General features: G+C 40.4%; 2 protein-coding genes and 2 non-coding genes across 5 annotated transcripts; 3 read left to right on the top strand and 1 right to left on the bottom strand.

The window, feature by feature from the left end:
- Window positions 1–877: 877 nt before the first annotated feature.
- On the bottom strand, window positions 878–16,585 carry NDUFS1 (NADH:ubiquinone oxidoreductase core subunit S1). 2 transcript variants are annotated; one of them, XM_062640632.1, is made up of 19 exons: window positions 16,448–16,585; window positions 15,640–15,708; window positions 15,328–15,419; window positions 13,775–13,882; window positions 12,545–12,621; window positions 12,372–12,453; window positions 12,132–12,262; window positions 11,211–11,396; window positions 9,248–9,382; window positions 8,723–8,837; window positions 7,598–7,743; window positions 6,854–6,982; window positions 5,507–5,636; window positions 4,867–5,027; window positions 3,144–3,298; window positions 2,368–2,543; window positions 1,792–1,926; window positions 1,527–1,599; window positions 878–1,218 (listed from the first exon to the last, which is right to left on the bottom strand). In XM_062640632.1, the coding sequence occupies exons 2-19, from the start codon at window positions 15,701–15,703 to the stop codon at window positions 1,127–1,129; spliced, it is 2,187 nt and encodes a 728-aa protein (XP_062496616.1). In that variant the 5' UTR covers window positions 15,704–15,708; window positions 16,448–16,585; the 3' UTR covers window positions 878–1,126. The 2 variants fall into 2 exon arrangements, with proteins under 2 accessions (XP_062496616.1, XP_062496615.1); XM_062640631.1 differs by having other exon boundaries at window positions 15,640–15,707; window positions 16,384–16,523.
- A 388-nt stretch (window positions 16,586–16,973) lies between these two features.
- Window positions 16,974–20,955, top strand: EEF1B2 (eukaryotic translation elongation factor 1 beta 2). The gene is made up of 6 exons (XM_062640562.1): window positions 16,974–17,122; window positions 17,446–17,568; window positions 18,916–19,039; window positions 19,408–19,474; window positions 20,137–20,262; window positions 20,769–20,955. Exons 1-6 carry the CDS (start codon window positions 17,043–17,045, stop codon window positions 20,921–20,923), a joined length of 675 nt encoding a protein of 224 aa, XP_062496546.1. The 5' UTR covers window positions 16,974–17,042; the 3' UTR covers window positions 20,924–20,955.
- Window positions 19,256–19,336, top strand: LOC134175157 (small nucleolar RNA SNORD51). The gene has a single exon (XR_009968906.1). It is a non-coding gene; the product is annotated as a small nucleolar RNA SNORD51 (small nucleolar RNA).
- LOC134175158 (small nucleolar RNA SNORA41) lies at window positions 19,784–19,917 on the top strand. Its single transcript, XR_009968907.1, has one exon. It is a non-coding gene; the product is annotated as a small nucleolar RNA SNORA41 (small nucleolar RNA).
- Window positions 20,956–24,768: the final 3,813 nt, after the last annotated feature.

The raw sequence follows: 24,768 nt of genomic DNA, 5'->3' as shown, positions 1-24,768 counted from the left end.
AAAGGAAGAAAACTTTTTAAAACATTACTTGTTTGTTACTGAAAAATCTTAAGCACAGAAGTAAAACTGATTTTTATAAAGCCAAGGCTTCTACAGCAGCACTCTTGTGCATTCAGTATTATTCTACACTGAAAAAATGAAGCTTCTCCTCATGCAACTTCTTTTTTTAATAAAGTCGGAAGGGATGGCATTATGATACTGTTCCCGTTTGCATGATTCCTGGAAGGATTGCTCTAAACCTTACTACCCAGGTAACCTGTTTAAGAGGAAGCTATCCTTCTTCCAGACTTAACTAACATAATAAGAGGAATCTCTGTTCTGAAGTCATTCTAAAGCTTAAAAAAAACCAAAACCCCAAAACCACCACCAATCAAAAAACCACCACATGCAACCTCTTCCCCCACTTTGCTATAATATCACAGAGAAACTCTTCTGAGATCTAGTCTGTACTTGAACTGGTGTAGCCAAAGGCCTTATCTTTTTGCTGAATTCTTAAAGCAGCTCAATGAGGAAGCTGTGTGAAAACTGCTTTTCTTTTTCATGACTTCAAACCAATTTTGATTTCCTCCATGAGTAGTTTCTCAGCTGAGACAAGATGGAGAAGCAAGTATCTTAAGCAGTGGTAGGTCTGAACACTGACGTAAACCAGGCATGTTTTACACAAAAGAGGCTCAGCTTGCTCTGACAGCACATTACAAAAATAGAACGTTCACACCCTCACCAATGCTTACAGTTAAGATACTGGATACTCTGGGAGAAGGTTAAAATCCAGTACTTGCCATGTAGACTTGTTCCTAGCAAACAAGAGTCCCCAAGTTACTTACTGAGTTCTTTTCTAGCAGAAGTGTGAGCTATATGAATTACACAGGTAGTGGACTGTTTGGTACTATAATTTATTTGTATACAATCATCATGTACTCTGCCTTTGAGTACAGTATGTTGAGTGCTGCATGTTCTGTCCAACATAACAACAGTCCTATAATATTATGGGACTATTTCAACTGATGAAAATGTGAAAACAAAATAAAATGACCAAGCAGATAGATTTTTGAAAAATAAAATTATCAGTCACAGCAGTTAACTGCAACAAATACTTGGATGGAGGTGGCAGCAGTCTGATCAGTTTCTAGCAGCTGGCTGGCTCTTCTACTGCATGAGCACCTTCAACAACAGCTTTCACACACTTGGCCATTGTCTGGGATGCTCTGCTGATTGAATCTGAAAAAAAGAAATCCAGATACACATCAGTGTGTTATAACTGTTTGTTTTCAAAATGGCACAATATAAAAGAGATTTAGAAGACTGCATACAAAGAGAATAAAGGAAAAGCACTTAGTTGAAAATACAGTCTGACAGCCTGTACTTTACAGCCATTCCAGATGATTTTATTAGAAAAATTTTGTTTCGTCAGAAGACCCAAATCCTCCATATCTTAGAGGAAAGCTTTAAATGCCTCCTAAGAACCTTCCTGTAAAGTTAAGTAAAATGTATTGATTTCAGAATGGAAAAGGTCACACTACACGTACCTGTCATATAAAAGTCTTTTATTGTGAGCTGAGGTGGAACAAGGGGATCAGCAAGAAGCTGTTGCTTCACTAACTGTGGCAGGAAAGGAAAAAAAAAAAGTCAGCTTTATGACAGGAATTCACATTTGCTTGGTGAATTCTGCATTCGGTGCAGGTCAAAGAATGCGTGTGGTACTTATTACATATGAAGAAGGCCCATTTCTTCAAAAAGCATCAAGCTGTGTAACAGCACTAAATCATGCCCAGATGCTTCAGTTTCAGTTACCTTTGACAGTTCATTTGCCTGGTTGAAGTAGTTAGCCTCTTCGACATCATCGTATCGAACCAGATTAGGAGATACTTCTTCTAAACGTTTCCGTATTTGATCAAGGTTCTCATAAGGCAAAGTCAAACCAGCCAACTAAGAGCATCACAGAAAGAAATGCCATCAAGTCTAGGGATTTAATTCACAGTGATTTAGATTACCAAGCCATTAACATACCTAAAGTAAAATAAGGAAAAATCCAGACTCCTAAACACAGGCAATTATAATGTACAGACTGAAGCAAAGTCACAGTATTTTGTTAGACTTGTGATGCCCACAGTTAAAATTTGCAGACAAAACTTCGCCCATTATGCACTCGAATAGCATACAGCAGCTACAGTATTAGTGCTTTCCTCAAAAGGGAAACAGTATCGTTTAACTCACAGAATTAACAAAGGACTCAATACAGAACATTACTGCATAAGACTACACTCATGTATTGCCCTGAGAATGTACCTCTTTTTTGGAAACACTATATAAAAGGAACTTAACTCTCAGTATACTTTTATTAGAAGCCATTTATAACAGGAACAGTACCTCAGAGACAGCTCTAATAATTTTCCAGTCTTCCCTTGCCATCCCGGGAGGCGTAACTGCAACTCTTGTCTGCTGGGCCCTACCCTCAGTATTCACATATGTGGCTGCCTTCTCTGTATATGCTGCTCCTGGGAGAATAACATCAGCCATGGGAGCTCCCACATCCCCGTGATGTCCTAAATACACGGAAAGAGGAAACAGTACACAGCCATGGAAGACGTAAGTAAGTCACAATAAAAAGAAATGCTTTAGTTACACAATACAAAATTTCTGTGTTCTTGGTAAAAATGAGTTTCTGAGGCTTGCTTAACCAGTAATATAAAGGCTATTATGTTGACTGCCCTGAGGTCTTACTTGCCTAGTGCTCTGGAGAGAACAAATGGACTACAAGCAGTAGTAAGTGCTAGTTTAGTCTCTACAGTCACTCAGCTTTGGGGGTTCCTGGAACACAGATACTTAGTGAATTAAGAAAAGACCATGTTTTGGTATGATAGAACAGCTGGGAACCAGTGCTGTTTTGATGCTAGGTTTGAAGCCATGCTCCCAAAGAGCTATTCCAAGAGATATTCCCTTACTACTCATCAACAGTTTCTCATTTTTACCCAAGAAATAAGTAATCAGTATCTCAAGTTACGTGTTTAAGTTCCACTTCTTGGCAGAAAATAAAGGCTAGAATTTATCAAAGAGTCAGATGTGTTTGTAAGAACACGCCACTGTTTCAGCTTTCTCTCTAACTATTAGATAGCAACCTTTCTTAATTTACATCTACTAATCACCTTGATAGATGATAAAACAATCCTTTGGCAAATCCTGACGTGTTATACAACCCGAATCTGCTCCCAAGAGATACAGGACTTTGGGAGGATTTTTCCTAATTGCTTCCACTCCTGGTTTGAAACCCAGATCCAGAGCAGCTACCTGGCTTGCAACCCTGTAGGAACAAACACATTATGACTTTAAGTTATTTCATAATTCTTCCTCTACCATCAGAACAAAACTAACTTCTTTTTTTTAACCAAATATTTGAAAGGGATATAAGAGATCTCTTAACATTAACAGGACAAAAAAGAAGCATAAAGGCAGCTGACAATTCCTGACAGGAGTATTTAACAGAATACCAGGTTGGTTTTGCATTTTGACAAAGTAATGCCATTTGAAGTTTTCACAGTGAATCTCACTTATTTAAGATAGGACAGCAAAAATAAAGGCAGACATTCCAGGTCAGGGCCTAGTGGCAGGCAGCTCACTTGTCATCTGGAACATCAAGGTTCACCTTTCAGTTATGTATTGAACTCAACAGCCTTTAATTTAGGGCACTCACATGGAAGATAAAAGACCAGCTACCAGACCATTATCTACTCTGAAGCACTTAAGACTTAAGGCCACTATTTTATCACTATTAATTTATTCACACATAAAAATACTTTTAAAAGAATGAAATAATAATTCTTATTTTTCTGGCAATCTCTTTCTTTTCCAAAAAAAGAATTTTGCATAATCCTACATAATCAGGTGCCAGACTTCCAATTGTATTTAAAAGAAAAGAGATTCTCTCTGTACAGAGTACGTTCCTTTCAGTGCTGCTCGTTTGTCTGACCAGTCAGACATATAGGTTCCAGTAAGTTGTTGCTTTTTATATTTAAGGTAGAGAGGATGGTAACATCAAACACTAACATGAAAGACTGACAAACCCCATGTAAAAAAGGTATCACGAGTCTTTAACTCGTGAGTATTTTGGTATTAAATGTTTCAGTTTCAACAGCAGGATTTTATATTCAAGTTTCAAGCAGGACCAAGCACTGCTCTTGCTATACTAGTTTCACATCAATGAAGCTGGTTTTGGCAGAAGGACTTGTTTGAGTCTCTGAATCTGAGCACCACTACAACTGCTGAAATAACTTTTCCTTTACAGATCGCCAATTTGACAGAGTTTTAGAAAGAGTGGGGAAGGCCTGTCCCAAGAGGCGCTTGCCTCTTAAAAGGAATAATATCCCAATAAACTGAGTAACTAAGATCACAAGCCCTAAAATTAAAAGCTTTGAAGCTTTTTTATTAACTATTCAGTTAAGAAATTGCACAGTAAAAGAAATATTGTGAGAAACCATATTATTTAAATACTCTTTCCATTTTGTTTTTCTTCCTTGAGATAAAAAGCCATCACTTAGCAAGTAACCCTGGTCTGCTGTGCATTCTGCTGAGCACTGTGCTATGTTTTTAAGCTCTCTTGCATTCTATACCTTTGAATTTAAATTGTATCTTTAAATATAATAGATTAATAAAATTTCATGGAGAGCCTGAAAATCTTGACAGGCCAAGGAACACACTTTTATTAAGGAGTTTCTGCAAGTTTGTACTTCTGGGTTTTATATTCCCTACAGGTTCTAACCTGATAAGCTGCTTGTGTGTAAACCAAGAAATGTGCACTGCATAGATTGTGGTAACATGTTAAGGCCCAGCGTGAACGAAAGTTGCTCCTCCCCAAAAAGCTTTGAAGCAAACCTGTGGAGGATGTTCATGACTTTCCAATCAGGATCAACACCGCTCTTAGTCCTCGCATTCTGTGCAATGGTGGAAACTGCAGCATGGATAGCTGCTCCGTCACCGCGCTGCAGTGCTGCGCTGCCTACCACCACCATTGGCTTTTTGGCCTCACTAAGGACCTGTGCGAGTAAAGAATCAAGAAATTCATTCCGTGGCTCTGAAGACAATTCTCGGTGCAGATAAAGTAATAAATCCCATCATTTCTACATAAGTCTTCCATGCAAAACTATGGTTCTGAAATGGTCATTATTTCATTTAGAGATAAAGCCAAGAGAAAGTACTATAAGCAGGATGCTACCATGTCAACACGGAACTATACTCTTGATAACCAGACATTTAAGTAGAAACACCAGCAGCTGAAACAGCCTGGTTTATATCAAGAAATATTCAGAAGTTTCCTGCACTGCAAAGTTTTACACACCTGAATATATTAAATAGTTCACACATACTTGGTGCACACTAATCATTACCTCATCTCTGCATGTGATTAAAAGCAAACAGCCCCATACACAACATGGTACTTCTCTTCAAATTTATCTCTGGGGGGAATCCAAATCCAATAAATCTGAAATCAGTCACACCCCTAAGTTGTGTGTACCTTGCAGAATGCATGTTTTCCAGAAGCAATCTCCTGGAGTATCTGTGGAGACTCTCCTAGATGATGGTATGTGTAGGTCAGATTCACAGGAGAGCCAACAAGGGCCACTTGCAAGTCATTGTGAAGCCAGCTGAAAACACAGCAAACATTTTATAAATGTTTCATAAAAATCAAAGAAACACAGAGTTTTACTCAACCAAACCCACTAATTATGATTTTAACAATAACTTGAAATAGGACACCAATTCTTTCAAAGGAATTTACATGGCATTCACTGGTTGGTAACATGCAGTTTAGCATTATTCTGACGTCTAAGAAAACTTTAGGTTTTTTTAGAAGGCCTATTTCTCTATGTACATTCTGGAGCCAGTGCAGCAATACGATTTATATGGTAAGTTCATAACTCAATTGCCTCCTATCCTCAAACTTTTGCCAATTCAGGGAAGAAAAAGCTGCACAAAATGAGGTGCAACCTTAAACGTTCTTGTCTGGTGTTAGGCAAAAATCCAACTAAACCCCACACCTACAGCTACTATTAAGTGTATTTAGCTTGACTTAACTGTTATCTATTTCAGAATTGAGGTTAAAGCCATCTCTATGAGGAAACGATTCCAAATTTGACAGTGCTCACAGTTTTAGGAATCCACTTATTTCTTAGATGAACAGAGAGCTTCAGCTGGTAAGAAATTTCTCCTTTTTTGCAGCTTCTCATAGCACAGACTTATTAAAAAAAAAAAATGAATTGTTCATAAATTTAATTGCATTTTTTTTCCTCTCAAACTTTTAAGGCCACTATTGTTTAAAATTATGTATTTTGGAAGATCCCAGCATTAAAAAGGACAGGAATTTTCTAAAGCTCATTGTCTCCTGCTGACATATCTTCTTAAAGTTGTATTAGCTATGTTCAGCAGTCTGGGAAAGCCACATTATTTGTCAAAAAAAACATTAAATTTGAATAACTGCTTCTAAAATCAGCAAGTCTGATTTGTTACAACAACAGTACAAAAAGCAAACTGATGCTGAAAAATTGTTCTTTAAGGAATATGGTTTAAGAAACTTCTCTAAGAAAATCTGAAGTGTCTGTGTAATGTAACAAAGGAATAAATGTCTGAGTATATGAACTTACATAAATGTCAAAGAGCGAGCTTACAAAACATAACTATAAACTACAGGGAGAAAGACCCCCTTTTTCTACACATATATCACCATTCCATTTACTAAAAGGTGAACTAAATCCAGTGAGTCCATCTGGATGAATGCTCTCAATTTACTGCCTGCAGCTCCACCTGAGCACTGCATCAAACCCAGATGGATTTGCATGCTTACTCACCACCAAGGAATACAAACCTCTTTCGAATTCTAGCATTAAAAAGTGGTGCCTCAAAGCGTGGATTGGTGCCAACCAGAAGCAGGATATCTGCCTCCTCCACTCCGGCAATCTTGGTATTAAGCAGGTAGTTGGAGCGTAAATCTGTGCTATAACAAGAAGATGTAAGAAAGAAAAAGTATAAGAATTCAGGAAAGTAAAGGAATGAATATGCAATAAAAATTCTAGATGCACAAAATAATTCTTCATTTTGGAAGAGAAAGGGAAAGAAGAGTTTTCTCAATCCAAATTACCCAAAAAAAAAAAGAGCAGACCTCTCTCTTTCATGAGTATCAAGACAGCAAAACATTAAAGGAATTACAAAGTGCGTATTCCCTACATTTACAGTCACTGACAGCCTTCACAAACTTCATCTGCTATTACACAGTTTTCAAGATCCTAATTGTAGTACATTTTTCACAACACAAATAGAAATAAATTATCCAACTTACAAGAGTGTAACTGGCTTTCAGTACCCTACTATTAAACTGCAGCAACCTCAACACATAGTAGTGTGCAGCCCTTGCTCTAATAGAGGCTGTATATGAACTAACAATCCATAAATACTCTCTATAAATGAATACTGTAAATTTAAACAAACCCTGCTAATGCATCAGCAATTACTATTCTTAGTCATTTCAGAATCTTTCTTACCATGAGATCAACTGCAGACTGGAAAGTTTATTAACGTACTAATTACAACCAAACTTTGCTTGGACTCTTACCCAGCTCCAGCAGTAGGGAAGACCTCTTCAGTGCAGAGTGTATCACAATTTACTCTATTGAGTAAGTCTTTCAGAGCTATTAGTGCTTCAGCATCCACCAGTCCTCCTACAATTGCTGCTACTTCATTACCTTTTACAGCCTGAAGCTGGAGAGAGAGAAAATTTAAACATAAGCAAGAGAAACCATTGCAATAAATTCCCATTTGGCCCAGTGTTTGCTGCATTAGGATGTGCAAAAGCCAGCAGTGCAACCGCTGGCCTGGAGCGGCACAAACTGATCAGCAGTGTCTGACTTCTCCAGGACAGCAACTCCAGCTCCTTCAAAGCTCACAATAAGCACAGAACAGCTCTGTATTCTATGCAGGTCTCTCCCACTTGAGTTATTACTCAGATGTGGCCAATTCTCATTTGGTGTAGTGAGGTAAGAAAGATCTTTGAGTGCTTTTATTTTAATGACTATGAACTGCAGACAGAACACAAACTTCCATAACACAAGCTCAGTAAACTCAAAAGTATTATATGAGAAGCAATAGCTTTTGCAACAAACCCTGCTACTGTACCATGGGCAAAATCATCCTTGAGGAAGGTTCAATTACAGTTATTCAATTCTACTTTGTCCCACATAAAATTTTTAATCAAAACCCAGAGCAGTCATGCAGCACTTCATTTGAACAGCAGTATCAATCACCACACAGAGAAAGCACTGAGGCAAGCACAATTCAGATATAAGTAATATAGAATTAATGGCTTTGATAGCAAAAGTGGTGATAGCACCATTTAAATAAATTTAAAGAAGTCTTCAGATAGATCAGAGAAATTCAGGACTAAGTTGCTTCTTCCTAACATTCTGAGGGAACAGTTTCGTTTCCTATTTAAATAAAAGTATTTTCTCTCCCAGTGCCCCAAATAAAATCATGATAAGACAACTTTTTCAGATGGTCCAATCCATGAAACAGGAAATAATATTCAAAAAAAAAAATGTACGTGGAAATACAATGGATTAAAAGTCAAATGCTATCCTCCAATTTTAAAGCCCTTTTCTGTATAACTTTTCATGTTAATCACTGTTACATGTTCAGCTTTAGATATTAATTTTACACTACATATATTGAAAATTGTTCTTACCACACCAGCAACACGAGTTAATACATCCTCCCATGAGGCATAAACAAAGAGTCCTTTCTCATTTTTGATCATTGGCTGGGTAAGTCTCTGACGCTTCAGACCATCATAAGCAAACCTAAGTGAACACCACTAACATTATTAAAGAGAAAAGATAACTGTGCATGCCAAGTATTTAATATGACTGAGTTTTTTAACAGCTTGCAATGATGAGGAAAGAGAAACACAAGAAATATTTCCCCTGAAAGTTTAACTTTTCCTTCTCAAAACCAAGTAAAAAAATCTGTGATACAAATTTAAAAGTTACTGTAAAAAAACCAAAATGCTACAAAACCAAAAACATTAGAAGACTTGGTAGATTCAATTATAGCATTAAAAGCATGCTTTACCCATTAATCTTCACTAGAGCTTTACAATATTAGCAGTGAAGTCCAAAACTCAGTGCTATTGTCCGTATTTCTGGCTGTGCAAAGTGTGCCTTTAATGCGTGTAGAAATGTGCACGTGGGTACAGACACCTCCCACACACCTTGTTTTGTCAGATATCCATTCCTCATTGATATCTTCATGCAGCCTTGGCAAAATCCTCATCACTTCCCCAGTTCTCGTGCTCACTATGATGTTGCTTCCAAGTGCATCGAGAACATCAATTGACTCTACCTTCCTGTTTAGAAGAACAAATAAAACCATTTGCAGTTTTCTACATATAAGCAGCAATAGCATCCTGGTTTTGGCTCGCATAGAATTAGTTTTCTACCTAGCAGCCAGTACAGCACTGTGGTAATTCAGGATGGGAATAATGTTGGTAACACACTGGCATTTCAGTTGTTGCTAAATAGTGTTTACACTAAGTCAAAGAATTTCCAGCTTCTCACACCACCCCACCAGTGAGTAGGCTGGGGGCACAAGAGGTGGGATGAAACACAGCCAGGACAGCTGATCCCAACTGGCCAAAGGGATATTCCGTAAGAGATGACACCAAGCTGGATGTGGGCCACTGCTCAGGATCTTGCTGGGCATCAGTCAGTGGGTGGTGAGCATCTGCACTGTGCATCACTTGGTTTGTATATTCTAATTATCATTATTATTTTCCCCTCCTTTTCTGTCCTATTCTGTCTCTTTATCTCAACCCACAAATTTTACTTTTTTTTCCCGCAATTCTCTCCCCAGTCCCACTAGGGAGGCAGGGGTAGTGAGCAAGCAGCTCTGTGCTCTTTAGCTGCCTGCTGGCTTAAACCACAACAGTCTTTTCTGATACCTATCATGGAGTACAAAGAGTTAACAGATATGACCAGACCATGTTAAACCAAATTTGTTAAAAACATTCATTATATTTGTTTAATAGTCACTAGTCACAATGTTGGTTTATTTGCTCTCAGAGTTGCTATGAGTGTTCTCAGATTTGCATTATGTCACACCTTACTTGCTATGTGTCTTCCCTGGCTTATGATATGATAAAATTGCTGGTTGTGAGACTAATCTGGTATTTGTATACAGCACTGTCATCACCTCCATACTTTGGGAGCCATCTATTGGAAACTATTAATAATTACAACTTTTGACCTTTTCTCCTCAGAGAGCCCATCTATGGGGGAGATACCTTCTTCCACTTTTCCTCCAGGCTAATTACAATAGGTCTTGAGAATTTTCACTGTTCTTAGGATGTTCAAACCAGCATGTCCCTACTGCTGTCTCCTGAATGTTTCAGGTCTTGGTTATATTTAAGAATACCACCCTGAGATCTGCCCCGAGGCTGGACAGTTGTGAGTGGCAAGGTACGTGGGATAGCATGAGCAAGTGCCTATGACAGCAGTGAATTATTTGTAAGGGTGAATTATTTGTAGCTTACTGGGCCCAAGACACTTATGGCCATCAAGGAATAGATTCAACATAGAGATGGACTCATGATCAAGGGGTGCACTTACCTAACCACAGACACTATTGCCCAGGTTATCCATGAATGTGAAACATATGCTGCAACTAAGTGGCTAAGGCCTCTCTAGTATGGAGGACGATGGCTGCAATATAAATATGGGGGTCCTGGCAGACTGATCGTATCACACTCCACAAACTCACCAAGGTAACCACCATATTCTTACAATGGTGGAAACAAAAGTGCTGTACTTCTAGCTTTAGATATATATATAGGAGCTTAGTTTCCCATAATATTTTAAATAATATCCTCAACGATTACTGAGTTAATGAATTTGACTTTTCTTTTATATGCTTTTTATTGAGCAATCACCACAACCTACAAGGCCAAAACATTTTAGGGTAAAAAATAAGGGAATAATAGTCTACAAGCTATAACTTCCTTCCTTTTCTTGAATAAGACGTGAGTAAGTAACAGACTGTCTTAGATTCAGCCTATGGAGAAGTCTACCAACAAAAATCAGAGATAACCCTTGGTATCACAGATGGATATATTCTAAGATAAAGTGTACAACAGAAACAGAGAACACTGCCTCCTCAGTATGATTTAAGCTACATACCTTGTCTCCCATGGGCGTGCAGTAAAGGCATATGGCTTGGAAGTAAGAGCACCAACTGGGCAGATGTCAATAATATTCCCTGATAACTCGGACATGAACATTTTTTCAACATAAGTACCAACTTGCATGTCGTTTCCTCTCCCGGTTGTTCCCAAGTCATCTACCCCTGCAACCTCACTAGCAAACCTGGCAGGTGCAAAAAGAATGTAAAACAAAACTGGAATATACAAACAGCAACACAGCACATTTTTCAATCCTTATCTAATTTTCTTAAGATAAAAACATTAGCCTTAGTTGATATAGCTGAAAGAAGAAAACAATTGTTTAGATGCATTAGGCAGGGCCATCACATGCAGGACTACACATCTGAAGAATTTCATTTAATGGGGCTACACAAACTTGGTGGGGTTAAATAAAAAAGCCAGATCAGTTCAGTGCTCATTGCATTTCACAGTCCGAGTCCAAGATTAGTCCTAACTAACATGGTCTTTCTAGAACAAGGTCTTTCTAGAACTAAGAGGGTACACTGTATTCTTTTCCCTCTGGTAAAGTTAGCCAGTACTGAACCTCAGGACTAAGGAACAGCATAAACACAGCTATCAGAGGCTGCCAAGAAAAACTAATCTTGCAGCTGTGGCTGAAGAAGTCACTGAACATTTTAAAATCCATCCTGGTACTAACACCATGGAAACAGTTCTGCCCTGTAGTATTCTGATTTCACTTTAATGTTTTGGCCATCTCTATTTCCTGTATGCAGCTGTCTGGTGGCTCTAGGACATCATGTATCAGACCCTACCAGAAGCAAATCCTTACGTACAGTGAGAAAAATAGTTTTTAATAAACTGACTGCCTGTCATAGTGTTTCTTTCACAAGTAACAACCTGCTCAGTACTCTCTCCACTGAAAAATAAAGAACATTACCTGATACATCGAGTGCACTGTATACACCGAGTCATGATTGTTTTGACTAATGGGCCAATGTTCTTGTCCTCCACAGCACGTTTTCCCTCTCTAAATCTACTCCTGTCACTGCCAAACATCATTGATTGATCCTAGAACAGACAACAGAGAACAGACATATCCAGGCTGCTGGAAAGCACAATTGCACCTAAGACAAGAGTATTAATACATAAGTCTACAAAATTTAATTGTATGTTGTACCTGCAGATCGCATTCTCCACCCTGATCACAGATAGGACAGTCCAACGGGTGATTTGCCAGCAGGAACTCCATTACGCCCTCTCTGTTGGTTTCAGGAACTGAAGTTAGTGTCAAGTTTACCTCATTAAGCAGATAGTACACTTGTCAGCTATAGGAGGCTAGAAGAAAGGTACCTTGCTTTCCTTGACTTCTCAGAGTTTGTCAGTATGTTCCAGCCCTTCATAACTGGCATAGCACAAGCAGCAACTGGCTGCAATCAACACAAAAAGCAGGCATGAACATAAAATATTTCTTCTCAACATGGGCACAAACCTCAAGCTCTCCCTCCCCCAGAATTCTGACACAGGCATCTCTTATTAACATGTTACAGAAATAGAAATATATATGCAAAGAAAAAAAGAAGAAAATCTAACCACTCAAGTCACTAGAACCCACATTTATTAGTAATCTGCTATATAAAAAGTTTAAATTAGTTATGACTTAAATATTTTTAAAGTTGAAAATTTTACACTTTTGGGTTCCAATTCAAGTAGTTACAGAAAGAAGAAAGTCAGTTTTAACAGATACAAATCATATCAAAGTGAATCAGCAGAGATCTGGAAAATCTCTAGAACTGAAGTTCAGAGTATGCATCATTTATGAGACATTTATTTGGACAAAGCCTGTACAAAAAAGTTCTGGAATAAAATTCTTCACAAGATTACTGCAAGTTTAACAAATCTGCTCAGAAACAAATTCCTTCTACTTTTTGGTCACATCTTGACACAGATCATCCTGTCTTCCATCTGTAGTGGTAATCCAACATTTCCAGGGACATACAAAGGTCAAACTATGGAATTCAAGTTAAGGTGAGCTAAAGGGTTTTACTTGTGAATATAGATGTGTAATCCAAGACTGAAATCCAAAAGAACGTCTCAACTATCTGCATAGATTAATACCGCTGAAGAAAGCATTCAATCCAGAAGTCTATTATTTTACAGCAGACATCAATGCATTAAAATATAAATTAATAAGCAACTGCAATCTCTACTTGGCTAGAAAAAAACTGTGGACACTGATTCCACAGCTGAATTCATACAGTATCTGAAGTTTACTATTTGTGTAGTATCAGCTGAAAATGTGCAGTTGAAGCCTGACTTATAGAACATAAAAATACATCTGACTGAAAGCACACAGCCATGAAATACTCATGTCCAGGAGCAAAATAATCTGGAATAACCCAAGAACTGACTTTGACCCATAGGCAATCACTGCAGTCCTATGGGGAGAAGGAAAAGAGCTGCTTCAAGCAGCTGAATGACAACAATTTGTGTGCTAATAAGAGCACAAACAATTATTTACAGGACTTAATTAGGCCCTAAGCACAGCAGAAAATTGCACTCCCAATGAAACACACACAATACCTTTGGAGCTTTCTCAATTTCCACAAGACACATCCTACAGTTTCCAGCAACAGAGAGACGATCATGGTAACAAAACCGGGGTATCTGAATTCCAGCCTTTTCACAGGCCTATAATGAATAAAAACCAAAGGAAAACTAAATTTCAGTTAGACCTTTCAGTTCCACCTCATAAAATGTTATGCAGTTATTCAAAGAATAACTGTGTTAGTACTCAGGAATATAGTACCTTTGCCCTTTCACTTTACTAAGTGACCATAAAGAAAAGATTGTGACCAAGCAGAAACATGTCAGGTTATCAATTACAAATATATTTTTTCCAAAATGTGTAACTGATTGGAGAAATGAGAACTGACCTCTCTTTAGAGAATAGAGAGAATTCTCTCTAATAGACAGCACACTAGCAATACAAGTAAGTTTTTAAAGAACAGACAATTTAAAGAAAAGTGCACAAAATGAAAATTTGAAAAGTATAAAGGAAACAAGAATGAGTTCTGATAACTCAGCAACATGGACACTCTCTATAGAGGTTACTCGAGCACAGTCACTCATCAACTTCAGTAGAATCCAAAACTCAAACATTCTTCCACAACATGAGTGAAAAAGAGACAGGAGGACAGAGACCACAGACTTCCACAGAGCAGATAAATACGTCCTTTCCTGTGTAAAATCCCCACAGCTGGTGGGGTCTATGCTATAGCACTAGGTATGCCTGCCAGAAGAAATACCACTGAATTCAATAAAAAAGAACTAACAAGATTTTTCTGATTATTTCTAAAAAAAAACCACCAAAACAAGCCAACAGCCACCCCCTAATCCCCCCCACCCCCCAAAAAAAACCCACAAACAAAACACATGTAAGCAAAACTAAAAAAAAAACATCATTTAAGAAAATTTCACACTAGACTCCTGCTGGGGGCATTCTAATGCCTTAACAAATTAGTAATTTGTACCCAAAACATGATGTATTTTGTACATTGTGTACTTTAATGCCCTAACTCGGTATACTATGGTCCCATTTAATGGCTTCTTAAAGAGAAGTTGGACTGGAAAAATATCGACTTGAAAATTTGGCCTGAGAAGCAGCAATGCTGAGTATGGGCCAGGAGATTCAGCTTTCATTTTTTCCCACACCAAAAGAAGCAAAGGATCAGCATTCTGAATCATAAGAACTAATAACCAAAAGGAGACAAGCCTTCAATTACCTGAGACACCAAGTTAACAAGATACAAAATTAACAGGTTCTGAAAGACTATGAGGCCACATATGGTTCAAAGCTAGAATTTCAACCAGGATTTCTCAAAGTCCGTTACTGCATTGCATACATCTTTGCAGTTGTGATTCGTGCTACATGCATTCAGAAAATAAGGGCTGAACTGCCCAAAGGATTTCTGCCACATGAAATTACATCACAGTCAGTGAAAACACAGCTGAACAAAGCAAAGAACAATGTAAAGAGGTTTTGTTTGTTTTTTTTTTTCCTATATAGAATAAAACATTCTGCCAAGAAGTGAGATGGGGAATCCAGAAACAATTCAACATGCTACTCCCCATACCTGAAGTACTGTGGTTCCAGGGTTCACCAACACAGGATGCCCATCCACAAACACCTCTATTTGGTTGCTGGCTGCTGTTGCAGTTGTACGCCCTGAGAGAAATAGAAAAAGAAAACAAAACCCTTCAGTTACTGCTAGATGCAAACCATCAGACCCCATGCTCCTTATCTTACGCAGTACTGATAGAATTCCAGGAACAGCACAACGCAGAACTCCACAGTTCCAAGTGAAGTACGCATATATGCCCTTCAATAAGTCAATTACACACGTTAATTTTACCACCACACACACACACAAACTAGAGACACTTACCACATACTTTGGAGGACTGGGTGACCCCAGCTAAGGTCCTCTGGACAGCAAGCAGTCGAAGCATGGTGCTTTGGTAAGAGAGAAAACAGCATAAGGTTTTTATCAGTGTAAATGTTTGCGGACACGTGACAAACACGCAGACCAAAAACTTACAGACCAGCTGCCAAAAAGCATATATATGCCTGTATACGAGAATAAGAAGTTAGTTTCATAAACTGAAAGGCCTGGTTCTCTTTTTATACTTCACACGTAGGTATGTCACCTCACGCTAAAACCGGTGACCGTTAACCACGACAAACAGCCGGCAGCCCAGCTCAAGGTACTAACTCTGAAAGAGGCGCCACTGAGAACGGGTGACAGCTCCACCGCAACCGGTTCGCGTTTACAAACAAACGCAAAGGCTCCTGAGGGGCAGCCCCTCAGCCTGCAGCGGGCCAAGAGCGGGGCCGCCGGCCCGCCCCGTCCCCCCAGGCCCCGCTCCTCAGGGTCCGCGCCAAGGCACCGCCCCCGGGGCCGAGGTCACTGCCAGCGGTAGCGCTGCCCGGCGCGGGGGTCACCTTGGAGGCGCCTCCGCCGCTGCCCGCCGGGCAGCCCCCAGCCCGCCGCCGAGCCCGTCAAGGGCACCGGGAGCGGCGACAGGAGCAAGGAGACGGGAGCAGGGCGCCCATGGCGGCGCCGCCGCAGCCCACCGATCCCGAGCTATGGAGGCGCCACAGCCGTCCCCGCCGCGGCGTCCGCCATTACCTGGCGCGGGACTAGCGGCGGAAGCGCCTCGGCCTTCCCCGCCGCTAAACAGGCTGCCCTCAGCCTCGGCCTCTATGGCGGCCGCCTCGGGTATTTCCGCCACTTCTCGGTGTCTCCTTCGGCAATCTCCGGAGCGATCAGCCTCAGAGACGTGCGCTGCGCGCTGACGTGTGCGCTCGGCAATCTTCGGAACGAACCGCTTCGGCCATTTCCGGCAAATCTTTGGCAAACGATGGAACTCGGCAATTTCCGCCTTTCTCCCGGCGCCTTCTCGGCCACCGTCGAGCACGCTGCGCTTGGCAGTTTCCGTCTTCTTCCGCTTTTTTCTTCTCCCAGCTCCGACCACTTCCGCTAGTGCCTGCGGCGGGGGGTGGCGGGGATAGGACACGGCGGTACAAAGAGCGCCACAATACCCCTGTAACACTACCATTAACTTCATGTTCGTTACTCCGCATCGCTAACGTCCCAGCCGCTGCACGCCGTACGCTGCAGCATTCAACGTGTGAGGAACTACTTCGCGATTTATTCTTGTGGAGGGATACTTACGCATGCAATATCGCGGAGGGATCCCATGCGCTATATAACGGCGGCGCGGGGGCTGCCGGGCCTCTTTGAGCGGCGGCTTGGGTTGGAGCGCGTGTGTTCGCGCCGCTGCTGGCATGGGCTTTGGGGACCTGAAGTCCGCCGCTGGCCTCCGGGTCCTCAATGATTTCCTGGCTGATAGGAGTTATATCGAGGGGTGAGAAGCGGCTAGGGCTTGGGGGACGCCGGCATGGCCAGGCCGCGGTGAGGTCCGCTGGCCTGGCGGGATGGGGCCTTTCGGCAGCTGCTGTTTGGAGCCGTTCTGCGGGGGCAGGGCCGGAGCTGGCAGAGCTCGTGAACCACCACAGCCCGCTTGGCTTTGGGCATTTAACGCGGAGCTCGTTCCTGGGCCCAGTAGCAGCCCGAGGGACGCACAGAGCTGCTAGTACAGCGCGGTCATCTCAGTGCTCGGTGGTTGCTGCTTCACGTCCTCCTGCGTGCACCGAGAAAGGGAATTAATCTTAGGCTTGTTCTCCGCAGGTATGTCCCGTCTCAGGCTGATATAGCAGTCTTCGAAGCAATCAGTGCCCCACCTCCTGCAGACTTGTTTCATGCTCTTCGGTGGTACAATCATATTAAGTCGTACGAAAAGCAAAAGGCAAGGTATGTTTCGTATAAAGAGTTTAAATACGTATGTAGGCTGGTTTACGAAGTGTTGCATTTTTTTCCTCGAGTTTGAGCAAACCGTTGCTTTTTACTGGTACTCTGTGGCTTTTTGGGTTGCTATTGGAATAGAAACAGGTCTAGCAGCAGAGGAGGCTTCTTCTGTCAGTGCTTTACATTCCTCACTTAGCATTTAGGCAATGTGATTCTGTCTCTGGTCAGTTGTTGACATTTCTACTGAAGTTCATAAGAAAGGCTTGAGTGTTGTTGCTGCCATTTACACAAAGAACTGCTGAAAGCTGGAAATTACTAGTAATCGACCCCATAAAGGTGACACCAAAATGGATTGGAAAGTGTTACAGGAGTCTTGAGAGATAAATACACAATATGTAGATGATAGATAAGGAAAGTGTTTCATTCAGGTTTTTAGTTCTGGTAGGTAAAACAGAAAAGATGATTTGCAGTGCAGAAGCACATACAAAGAAGGGGAAATGTGAAAGCAAATGCTGTCTTTTTTTTTTTAGCGATTTTAGTGTTCATGAAAGGTGCTGTATTGACTTCTATGGAGACTGCAGGCCTCTCTAAAAAGGTACAGCATAGGTAGTGTCGGTGTTGCTGCACTGCCTCCTCTGTGTGCCTCAGTCTGGTTTGGAGGGAACTCTTGTAAAGTTTCAGAAGCCCTTACAATGCTGAAGGGGACTGAGATTATAAAGCTACTTCACAAAGTTTGCTCTGTGGAAACTACTCACAGTTCCTGAAGCTAAAGCTGGTTTTATGATTCTTGTAAAAGCAGTTCACAGTAATAGTAAAACTACAAGCTTATCCTAAAACTACAGAACTATATGAGCTGTAGGAGAGCAGTTAAGTTGGGGGTTGTGGTCCCTCCTTGTGCTATTGAGAGCCAGCTTTCAGGGTAAAGCATTCACTGAAACTTCCAAAGTTTGCAGCAAGGTGGTTTTTGTCACTCTTTTTAAACAAAGTATTCATAGAAGACCATGAACAGGAAGTTGATAACTTTTCATACATAGACTATACTACAGGTAAATGATACCAATAAGAAGCTGGTTTTTATCTATGCATTTTGGTGGAACAGCAGTGTTGGTCAGGATCATGTCAGTTCAGATGAACAGTCCTTGGATATGGGGCTTCAGTTGCAGCAGAATGTCAGGAGCATCAGGAGTCATTTTTGGGGAGGTTCCTTTTCAAGTAGCAGAATTGGATTTAAATGTGGTTGTTTTTTTTTCTGAGCAGCATTTGATTCTGAATGCACTTGTAGTTTCATTGACAGACTGTTGGTATTTGTATTGACACTTGAGTAGGTTCCTAATACTTGCTTTTTTCTTTCAGCTTGCCAGGAGTAAAGAAGGCTTTGGGGAAATACGGTCCCACTGATGTGGAGGACACAACAGGGGCAGCCACAGATAGCAAAGATGATGATGACATTGATCTTTTTGGATCTGATGATGAGGAGGTATGTGTGACCTTTTTGTATTATGTTTGGGGTTTTAGGAATACCCAGGTATGCAGATCTTTGCCTCAACTAGTTTAAGTTACTTAAATTTGTGACCTTGATACCATATCCTATTTGGAATTCTCAAATTCAACTCTCTTTGCAAAACAGAAGACCTTGGAAGGTAAAAAGAGTTAGAAAGAAATAGGTTGCAATGGGATGAATTGCCTGCTTTGACTGGCTACATGATGAATAAAACAAAAAAATCACCATCTTTCGGCTGATGGTTGTGATGATTTGTTTTTGCCTGAGTAGATGCCAGTCAGTTTGGCAGTGCTTTGAAGATGCAGGGTTTGGTGCTTTTCTGTAACTTCAGGTTTCTCTTTCAGGAAAGTGAAGAAGCAAAGAAACTGAGGGAAGAACGTTTGGCCCAATATGAATCAAAGAAGTCCAAAAGTATGTCTACCAGGAACTTTTTAATCTCTTGCACTAGGATTAATTTTCATACACTTGAATGGGGGGGAGCTAGAAATACTAATTAACTGTAACATACAGGCTTGACTGGAATGAGACAGAGTACTTAGCTTCACTTGAATGGCCTGTGGGCTTAGCCTTTCCCATAGCAAATAGTAACCTTAACATAGCTTTTGTCCTGTTAATACACTCTTGTTTGATTTAATCCAGAGGCTGAGCTTTCTGTTTAAATGGAGATAACCCCAGGATTTTCTTTAAAAGTTTATGGAAAAGGCTGCACTGCTCAAGGTCCTCCACAGCTACTGGTCTGGAACTGTTCAGAATTGTAGCAGTTGCAGTATTCCCTCTGTGGCAAATAAACTGTTACACAGGATTAAGCTCTTTCTCAGATCCTCTGAAAAGGACTTCCTGTGTAACAAACAACGTTAAGATTCTTAATCTGTGTTTTCTTATGAGACTTTCTGAAGAGCATATGTACATCTTCTACCTAGGTAGAGCTGAAATATTCTAGGAAATACATGTTGGTACAAGAGGAAGTTCTTGTTGGTGAAATTGGAAAAATAGCTCTTGTAAAGCTAGTCTGCAAGTATATTAATGAGGTTTTGAACATTTCCTAGTTTTTAATGGTGGTTTTCTTCCCCCAGAACCAGCTGTTGTCGCCAAATCATCGATCTTGCTTGATGTAAAACCTTGGGATGATGAGACAGACATGGCCAAGCTAGAGGAATGTGTTCGAAGCATTCAAGCAGATGGATTGGTCTGGGGATCCTGTAAGTAGGAGAAAATTTCAAGGCAGAAAGATAGTGCAGTCCCTTAGCATACAGCATATGAATGGGTAGAGTTGTGCTTGCTGTTTCCTGATCTGTTAAAATGTAGGTAGCTGCAACAGTGCAGGAATTGCATTCCTGTGTTGTATCTTGACATAGTCAAAGAGGTGTATTAGTGCAGCAGCCAGGTTAAGATCCAGATGCAGGTTTCAGAAGCTTTAAAACTGGCTCTGCTATCCTGCAGCTCCCTGTATGGTACCTAATGCAGCAAGCAGACACCCATTCACACACATCACTGGTTTGGTCGGGGGACACCCACAAAAAGAAACCCTTTTCGAACCACTTTGTGCATGCTGTGGTGTTAATGATGTATTTTATAATCTGGAGCAAATTATGCTGTTTATGTATTTCTACAGACTTGCTCAGTTCGATCTTAGATCTGCATTTTTAAGAGATCTCACCAATCAAAGAGTACCAATGCTATTTTTTTTCTTCCTTTGTTTTTGCAGCCAAGCTGGTACCAGTTGGCTATGGTATCAAAAAGCTTCAGATCCAGTGCGTTGTTGAAGATGATAAAGTTGGAACAGATATGCTGGAAGAGAGAATAACAGCTTTTGAAGATTACGTACAATCAATGGATGTAGCTGCTTTCAATAAGATTTGAGTCTTGAGCTAGAATAAATGCAATTGCAAAAATGGGGTCTTGTCTGTGGTTAATTCAAAATCATCGTGTGGTCAAACCCTTAAAAATTTAGTTGAGGGGTAAAGTAGAAGCTAACACTGAATTTCAGGGTTGCTCCAACATCCCACTGTAGTACCCAAGAGCATGAGCCAGAGAAAGAGAAAATTTATACAGTCAGTCCAGGTTTAACATCTACTTGGCTTGAGAAATCTGAACTGCTCTTGGGGGAAGCTGCATCTGTAGACATTTCTGTAATTCCTCTGGAAGAAGGGATGGTTTCAAGGGGAAAAGGGCTCTGGCAAAGTGCAGGTAATTTAACAGATAAGAACAGTAGTATGAATTCTTTTTGCCTGCTAGAGTTGGTGACTAACCAAATACACTGTGGCTTTTGTTGAAAGCTAAAACTTAGCTTCACTGAGGGGAATGGAAGTGAAGGCAAGTTAAAAGCCACTGCTGTGTGCTAATGATGCTAAGGCACGTAGTGAAACGCTATTGGACTGGAGACCAGCATGGTGCCTTATATCTCCTATGGTGTGGACTTGGACCTCTTTTTCTCTGATGTCTGAAAACATTTGCAGTGAAAGTACTGTAAACTTTCCATCTTTTCCGGGGCTTCTTAATTAGTACAGCAAAGAATGGGGCTGGTAAAAACTCCTACTTTGATTCGTATCCCAAGGTCCTTGTGCATCCCGCACCTTAAAATAGCCGAGGCAAGCCCTGGTTAGCTTGGGAGTGGGGTTGTGCTTCTCGAAAGGCACTGCAACTCAAAGGCGACTAGAGGGCAGCATGCACCTTCCAACAGGACCCCGGGCACCAGCTCTTCTGCAGGGCAGTGCGAGGATGAACAGCCTGCAGTGACTGAGGCTGCAGCTCATGCAGATGGGTCTAACAAGCAAAGCATGCTCCAGACTAAAACCAACAAAAAAACAAATGTTCAATTAAAATGCAAAGATAAAGTAGTGTAACTAACACCAGCTTGAGCTTCTTGCTTCACTCCAGATTGGTTTCTAGATTGATTTTTGACTTTTTTTTTTTTAAAGCTTGAAGAACCTATCAGAACTGTTCTCCATTCCTTATCCATGGGAATGATACAAATGTAAAGGCTGTCAAGGTTGTGAAGCTTATAAATAAAATCACATTTCTAGGCCTTCTGTTGGACTCAGAAATTGTGACCCTGAAATGGAAGCCTTTTACATGCCACGTTGGTCACTCAGTGCTGAAGCCTGAGAGCAGCAGCTAAGATAAGTTTTTGCTCTGTTTCACAGAGCATGTGTGTATGGTTATCTAGGACAGCAGGTCCTGTTTCTCCTGTCTGAATGTCTGCCAGCTTCACATTATGCAAGAGCTTTGTTTTATAATTTGTCTCAGAGAAAAAAAAATCTGCCTCCTAGAGGTTTAAAGTATTATTCAACAATTGAAAGTAAGTATAATTACACGCTTCAGTCCCACCTCCCATAAACTTAACTCTTAAAGGACTGGCTTCATCCCATGTGTAATAACGTACAGTGCCCTAGCTGCTGCTTCTACATCAGGTAGCTCAGTTTTATCAGTTCTTTCCTGGTGCTGTTAAAAGCAAGAAATCAGCAAATGCCACAAAAAAAAAAAATTCTGCCATAAAAATACAATTTTTATTGTCCTTGGCCATTACTGTTTCTGACCTCCCATCCAACATGCTTCTTACCTTTAAACTCTTTCCTTGACATTGAAATTAAAGTTTCAGGTAGATAAAATGGTTTGGTTCATAGGCTAACTTTGTTTAAATACAGCCCTGTGAGCCATCCATCTGACCTGCCAGGCTGGATTCCCCTGTGTGTGTATATGATAGGCTAAGCATGCATGTATAAACTCCTCAGTTGTTGGGATGTCATTTGTGGGATTCTTTTCCTTGATCTTAGAAGGCAACTTGCTGCACAGGAACAAGACAAGCTAAAAAGCACAGTCTCTGCAGTTGAAAAAGATATAGGGCAAGAGAACGCCACAGAATCAACATATCTTTATGTTATGTAGTATTTGGGTATGTGTTGGTGTGTCATTGTGCCTGTGAAAAATCAGCATCTTAGAGTAAATGAGACACTTCTATCTCAAGTGTCTTAACAGAAAGACCAGCAGAAAGGTCTGTAATTTAAATATGTGATACACAGGAATACTGGGAAAACAGCTTCAACAAAAGTAATGGTTACAAACTGATCTACATAACAACCTTCACAAGTACAAACTGCTCAGGAAGCAGGTAACAGCAAGTAACCAGAACCTGTCTATTATGAAGCATGCCAGTAGGTATTATTCTTGAATGAATGGTTGATCACAGAGCTATTTCCTATGAAGTGTTTTTTCTACAGTAGCTTATAGCATGGTAAGATAAATCCCCTTCCTCGAGCTGCTTTTTCCATTGTGTTGAGTTGAACGAGTGCTCCTTAGTCCAAGCGGCAGAGAACTGTTGGTATTGTTTTAGATTCTCTTTGGAAACAGAAACTTAAAGCATTATCAGTTTTGTTGGGGTATCTTCCATTACTCTTGCAGAAAACATTTGGAGACAATTCTGTAGCTGATCTTGGTGTGAATAAGGTAGTAATTATATTGCAAAATTATTAATCCACTTAATTGCATAGGCCAGGGCTGACTTTGGCCATATTCTGTTTGGTATCTCTGTTCTCTACTTCAGGGGAGGCTTTCTGATAAATTATGTAAGACAGCATAAGTCTGTTTCCCCCATTTGAAAATCAATCTCTTTACTGTACAGCAGTATGTGTGCTCACATAGCTGACATGCAGGAGGAAAGCTGATATAAACCTTATTCCTGTAGTAGGAAGGGTCAGGGCTTGCCTTCATCTTCCAAGATCTTTGAGTAGGAGGTCCTCTAATGGAAAGTCACTGCATATTGCTGCCGAGAAAAGCAAATGACCACATTCTCTGGAAACATTATTTTATTACTTCACTTGGAGTACAGTCAGGAGAGTGGTACTACTGCATTGCTCTTAGGAGTATGTCAGGGAACATGTGAAGGAAAACAGTGAAATGTTTGATTTTGGCACATTCAGCAGCACAGTGCCAAATACTATGATGAGTCACTATGTACCAGGCAGCAAATGACTCAACGGAATGGTGCTGCTTACCAGCTTTCCAGCCCCAAATGAAATACACTGAAATTCCACTGATCCTGCCTGACTTCCAAACTCCCTGAAAGCAAAGCTCAAAGAAAGAGTTTCAGGCCATAGACAGACTATTTGTATTTGTACAGGTACCAGTGCTGGATGTGCTTATGCATGCAGATGTACATATGTTATACAAAAGCAAATATATTTACATATAAGGCCTCAGTTGCAGTATAAATGCTACTTACATGTGTTGTCAGACCATAGAAACTAGGTAGATTATCTGAAAGGCAGTTTTATTGTATGTACCTAAGCCAATAACAATTCCTTTCCTTTTTTCCACCAAGGAAAAACCAGTTTCAATTGAATTTCAATTCAAACCTTTATGTTTTTACTTTTAGTGGAGTTTTATCCCACATTCAACTCTTTAATTAAAAAGTGGTATTTCATCAGAAATTGGTCCTCTCCACTTAGCATATACATTTGCATCAGTGCACGTGTGATTCTACAGCAAGCAACAAGTTGGAACAGAACACAGTGTAGCTTTCTTAGTGAAGTGGGCTCCATTTCCATTTGCCTCTCATTTAGAAAGAAGTCCAAATTTGGCTGCAGACTTGTTACAGAATATTGTTGAAATCACCCTGCCCATTTTTTGAAGACTGGCATTAAGGCAAACAAAATGATATAACATTTCTTCACCTTTGTTTGACAGAGCAATAAAGAACTGACAGTTGT

Source organism: Pezoporus occidentalis, unplaced genomic scaffold, assembly GCF_034315485.1.
Source record: "Pezoporus occidentalis ecotype Australia unplaced genomic scaffold, CSIRO_AGI_Poc_V1 ctg66, whole genome shotgun sequence".
Taxonomy (NCBI): domain Eukaryota; kingdom Metazoa; phylum Chordata; class Aves; order Psittaciformes; family Psittacidae; genus Pezoporus; species Pezoporus occidentalis.
The sequence above is the reverse complement of the archived record's forward strand: the minus strand, read 5'-3'. Positions and strand labels throughout refer to the sequence as shown.